Raw genomic sequence first — 6,004 nt, forward strand, 5'->3', positions numbered from 1 at the left:
TTTTTTTTTTTTTTTTTGGAGAGGTTTTTGCTATAGGGCACGTGCAGACAGACAGGGAGAGACAGAGACAGAAAGCAAGAAATCACCCCCTGTGGGGATGGTCACACTGCAATCCCTTCTCCTCCATTCTCCTCTCGGGATCTTGGGCACGCACGCACATGCGCCCGGCGTGAGTTTTAAGCCACCAGGTCTAGGACGCAAACCGCGGTCGACTACGTGGGAGTCCAGCGACATAGCCATTACGCTAACTGCTGGTTCCCACACACAAATATTTCTGGAGCCCCATTTACACACCATTACTGTTCTAGATGCCGGGGATACTTCGGAGAGCAGAATCCTTGCTATCATTGAGTTTATCCTTATGTGACATGGGGAGCAGTAGGGCTTAAAAACGTATGATTATTATAGTGAAATTATGAAAATGTTAATGTAAATGATTTTGTCTTCACAGTCAGATATAATTACTTGTGCTCAAGAAGTAGAAATGATGATAAAGCAGTTAGGAGCCCAACTAGAACAATTGAAAATGACTGTAAAATCAAAGACAGCTGTCCCAACATCACAAGTCTTTGTAAGTACTTGCTATGAACTTTGACCTTCTTAAGGGTGAATTAACTTTCAAGTCCTGTAAATTGAATCAGAAGTCATTTGAATTTCATTCAGCTACTAAAAATACAACATTAGTGTTATACGAGCTGGTTAGGTTATTCTGTGGAAATGGTATGCTGTAAGTTAGATGCAAGTGTTCCCCTTCCTAAGCAACTGCTCCTGAAGCAAGTGTGGACAGACAGTATGTTAACCATTACGTCAGTCTTGCTGTGACAGAGAAATAACCCATAGCAGCTACTGAAAATGCGTTCATAGTAGCTGGTTGGAAATCGCCTCTAGCACAGAGGTGATGCGATTTGTGACCTTTCTGGAAAAACAGATGATAATCACCGTGATTAGTAGGTCTGTACTTGTACTAATTTTCTGATTATCTGTACCATTTTATGGGCAAGCCTGGCAGCCCTTATCTAAACAAGGAGTTTAAAATGTACAAGCAGTAGTGTGGAGAGTAGATGAGGCTCTGATAACATTCTTTAATCATACCCAATATTTGGTTTTAAAATCAACCTATCATGTAGCTCATGAGACATGTCCCAAGACCTATCTTTATACTTTTCAGATTCCTTTGAAGCATGATCAGGCTAGATAAATTTAATTATGCTGAGTTATACTTAGTTTTTTTTCTTTTTTTGAGAGCTTTTTGCTATAGGGCATATGTGTTTGCCAGAGATAGAGAGAGACAGGAAGGGAGAAATCACTCCCCCCAGGGGGAATGGCCACATTGCAATCCCTTCTCCTCCGGTCTTGTCTCAGGATGTTGGGCACGCATGCACACATGCCTGGTGTGAGTTTCAAGTCTATGGGTCGGGGACTCGAACCATAGTCAGCCATGTGAAAATCCAACTATGCAACCATTATGCTATCTGCTGGTCCCTCTTTTTTTTAAAAAAAAAATATTTTCTCCTTACCTTTTGAGGTGCAATATCCATAAATCTTGTTTGAGTGATCAAATGAATTTAACTTTTTAAGAAATGAACTTTATAGCAAGCATATTGAAATAAAATATATTTATTTCCTCATAATTTATGAGTTGAAGTTCTATCCAGTCTAATATTTAACTTCATAAGAATTTTGTTTGACTTAGGAATTAATTTCTTAACAAATGGCAATTTATTTTTATGAGTACAGTGATTTATCATTTTATTGTGCAGTTATACTTTCAGCATTTCTTTTTTCTTCTTCCTCAGCCCATCTTCATTGCCCTTTCCAGTTTGTGGACTAGCTTTCAGGATGAAACCGTTTTGATAAGTGTCCTCAGTAATTTAACCACTCACCTGGAGCCATTCCTGGGCTCTCATGAAGTACTGTTTCCTGAGAAACTAATTCAAAGTCTTCTTGAAGGAGTGACTGTGAAAAGTGATGTGTGTAGAATGAAAGAACACATGGGTAAGAGAAATCAACCACTATTTCCTCCTCTTTTCAAAATTATCTCTAGAATAAAGTCACTCTTTTGTTTTTAAATGTTCATGTTTTATCTTTTTGATGAAGCATGGAACTTCTTTTTTAATTATAAAGTTCATTATAGAAAATGTGGACAACAGAAAATATGTAAATAGAATATCTTATTGTCCATCAATAACCATTCTTAATGATATTGTTAATACTCCCTTAAATAATGATATTTTATGTGCATATGTGTTTCAATTACAGGCTTAGTGATTTTATTGATTATAGTAGAAAATGATATTAATTCTTATTGTATTCGTTGCAAATAAAGCTCCGTTTGTTTCTTTTCATTTTTAATTTTTTCAGTAGGGTGTGTGCACTGGCCAGAGAGCAATGAAGAAGGAGGGGAAAGAGGAAAATGAGAAATCATCACCCCTCCCACCCTCCTTACCCTCGGAGGTGGGTGCAGGGTAGGGGGGTGGGAGATGGCCATACCATAATCCTTTCTCCTCCATTCTCCTCTTTTAGTTTTAGGAATGCATACACAGAGCCCAGGCATGATCTTTCTTCCTCTCTTTCTTTCTTTCTTTCCTTCCCTTTTTTAGGGAAAGCTTTATTTATTTATTTCCATTTGTTATTAGTTATTTTTTAATTTGACCAGACAGAGAAAAGGAAAGTGCAAAAGCAAGCCACCAGGTCTGGAACTAGAATTGTGGTCGGCCATGTGGGAGTTCAGCAGCCTCAACCACCATGCCAGTCTGGCATGATTTTTCAAGCCTCTAGACCTGGGACTCAAAGCATGCAGCTGGCCATGTGGGGACCTAGTGCCCTAATAGCCACGTCACCTGCTGGCCCTGAAGCCCCATTTCTTTAGGATGTTATTTGTTGTATGTGTACCTCAAATTCAAGTATAAAACTTATAAAATTATATTTTAAAAATGTATTTATATAAAATTTTATCCCTGAAAGATTAGTTGAGCTTCTTTTAGGCTCTTTAAGTAATCCATTTATTTATTTATTTATTTTTAGAAAGGCTGCTTTATCAATAAACTTTTTACTTTCTTTGTCTCTTCTATCTTGCCTAAGAAACTTAAAATTCATGAAAACTGCCAAAATAGCATCTGAGGTTTGAATTGTTGCCACAAAAAATGTTCTTCCAGAAAACTAGATAATTTACTATGTGAATTTCCTTTTCAAATTCTATTTTTGTAAAAATAGAAGTTAAAAATAGAGCAGTTATTTCCTTCCTCAAACTATTAGAATGCATAAAAACTGAAAACTAAATCAGAGACCAAAAGGACCCTTTCAGTTTAACTTTTTCTACTCATTTGATTTTATTAAAATGGCATATTAGGAGGCCAGCAGGTTGCATGGGGGTTAAGGTGCTAGATCCCACATGGCTGATTGCACAGTTCAAGTCCCAGACCTAATGACTTGAAAATCATGCTAGGTGCATGTGCATGTGCCCAAAATCCCAAGAGGAGAATGGAGAAGGGATTACAGCATGGCCACCCCTAACCCCCCCCAGCCCCCCAGTGTGATTTCTCATTTTCTCTTTGGCAAGCATATGCACCCTATTGGGGGGGGGGGCATTAAGGCAAATATTCAGTGAAACTGAAAAATAAACTAGCTTAAGTTCCATTATATTGGCAAGCCAGTTTACTTGCAACTTCTTAGATTTAAATGTGTCTATTCCCGCATCATATGGCAAAACTTTATTCACTAGAACACTATCAAGGCTTTTGAACCTCTTAGGAAAAAAGAGATAAGATTTATTTTCTCCAAATTATTCATTTACTTTTAGTCATACTCTCAAGATTTGCTGTTTGTGTTCAGGACCAGATACAAACTGTGAAAACTAAGTACCTAAGTACCTCAGGGAACAATGTTTTATAAATACATGTTATTATTTATGTAAAAAAAAATTCAATTTGCTTGTCACATGTAAATAAACCAATAAATACTAGGCAGAATTTTTAAAAGTGTGAAAAACAAAACTTGGGGGGCCAGCAGGTGGTGTAGTGGTTAAGATGCTGGATTCCCACATGGTCAACTGTGGTTCGTGCTCCAAACCCAGCAGCTTGCAACTCACGCTGGGCACATGTGTGTGCATGCCCAAAAATCCAGAGAGGAGATGGAGGAGAAGGGATTGTGCTGTGGCCATCCCCCTTGGGGGGTGGTGATTTCTCACTTTTTCTCTCTCTGTCTCTCTGGTGAGGCAAGCACCCTATAGCAAAAAGAAAAAAAAAAATTTCTCCAAAAAACGTTGGGGCCAGGGACCAGCAGATGGTGTAATAGCTATGTCACTGGACTCCCATGTAGTCTACTGCAGTTCGAGTCTCTATCCCGGTGGCTTAAACTCACACCGGGCTCATGTGCATGCATGCCCCAGATCCCAAAAGGAGAATGGAGGAGAAGGGATTGCGGAGTGGCCATCCCTCCTGGCGGGGAAGTGGGGGAGGATTTCTCGCTTTCTGTCTCTCTGGTGAGCACACACGCCCTATAGCAAAAAAAAAAAAAAAAAAAAAAAAATTGGGGCCAGTCAGTGGTGTAGTGATTAAGCTGGATCCCACATACCAACTGCATGGTTCAAGGCCTACACTCGATGGCTTGAAAAATACACTGTGCATGTGTATGTGCATATCGAAAATCCTAAAAGGAGGAAGAAATGGAGAAGAGATTGCAGTGTGACCATCCCTCTTGGGGGGTGGGGGGGCTCTTTCTCACTTTCCCTCTCTCTATGTGTGTCTCTGGTGAGCATGTGTACCCTCTAGCAAATTTTTTTTTAAAAAAATGCATACCTTGTTATCAAAATCAAGTTACTAAGAGACATTTCCTTGACTGTTTCTGCTCAGAACATTCTCTCCTGTTGCATGAGGCAATGGTCCTTGTATATAAGCATCATCTTTGACATATTTCGCCACCTGTGTATTATTGAGAACTATACCATTTCAAATGCAATTGATCCATCTCTGTTGTGGTCACACAGCAGCTAGCCTTTCCTGCTTGGGTTATTTACTTGGTAGTAGCAGGAAGCACCAAGTGGAAGTGACTTTTCAGAGGTGGCTCAGTCAGCTCTTTCTTCAGCAGCAAAGCCTGCTTCTCTGAAATGGCCTCTCCTCTGTGTTCTTCATCCTGAAGCAAAGTTCCACCTCCAAATTTGCTCCAGAAAGTTAGGTGACCACAGTCACTGAGGTCATTTGTACTTTTATTGCCTAAGTCTTCCCATAAATCTAGTTTGGGGAGTATCAAGTTTTTGTCAATCAGAAAAAGTGCAAAGCAATAAAAAGTTAATAGTTATAATGAGCTACTACTAGTTATTTTAAAATGTAACTTTCTCACTGAATAAAAGCTTTTCTTGTTCTCCTCTTTCATTTTAGGAGATAGAGTACAATTGGTGGATTTCAAAAAACTGGAATGGCTTTTCCCAGAGACAACAGCAAATTTTGACAAGTTGCTAATTCAGTATCGAGGATTTTGTCCTTATACTTTTGTTGCAATGGATGGTCTTCTCCTTCCAGGTATGTTACTGGAAATAGTATTGTTTCTCCTTCCTCAAGTTTTTCTTTACATGGAGTGCTACTATTGTCACTCACTTATTTACTTTTTAAAAACAAATATTTAATTTTATTCATTATTGTTATTTTTTTTTTAATTTGACCAAAGAGACACAGAGAGAGTGAGAAAAAAAAAGAGAAAGTGAGAAAGTGGCTGATGGGTCTGGAATTCAAGCTGCAGGTGGCCATGTGGGAATCCAGTGACTTAACCACCATGCCACTTGCCAGCCCCCTACTTATTTACTTTTTAAAACTTTTATGGAATTGGGGCCAGTAGGTGGTGTGGTGGCAAGGGAACTGTATCTCCACATGGACAACCACGGTTTGAGTTCCAATCCGGTGGCTTGAAAATCATGCCAGGCATGTGTATATGTGTGCCCAAAATCCCCAAAGGAGAATGAATGGAAGGAGAAGGGATTGCAGCGTGACCATTCCCCATGGGGTGCTTACTC

At 39.2% G+C, this 6,004-nt stretch overlaps 1 protein-coding gene across 7 annotated transcripts in view; it reads left to right on the forward strand.

Moving 5' to 3' along the window:
• The window catches only part of CFAP206 (cilia and flagella associated protein 206), a 59,867-nt gene that overhangs the window by 23,900 nt on the left and 29,963 nt on the right, over positions 1–6,004 (forward strand). For all 7 annotated transcript variants that reach the window (XM_014585883.2, XM_014585884.2, XM_006143405.3 and 4 more), the window contains exons 8-10: positions 452–571; positions 1,797–1,995; positions 5,376–5,516. In XM_014585883.2, coding sequence (XP_014441369.1) covers positions 452–571; positions 1,797–1,995; positions 5,376–5,516 — 460 coding nt within the window. The remainder of the gene's footprint in view (positions 1–451; positions 572–1,796; positions 1,996–5,375; positions 5,517–6,004) is intronic.

Source organism: Tupaia chinensis, unplaced genomic scaffold (genome assembly GCF_000334495.1).
Source record: "Tupaia chinensis unplaced genomic scaffold, TupChi_1.0 Scaffold000097_1, whole genome shotgun sequence".
NCBI classification, from domain to species: Eukaryota; Metazoa; Chordata; class Mammalia; order Scandentia; family Tupaiidae; genus Tupaia; species Tupaia belangeri.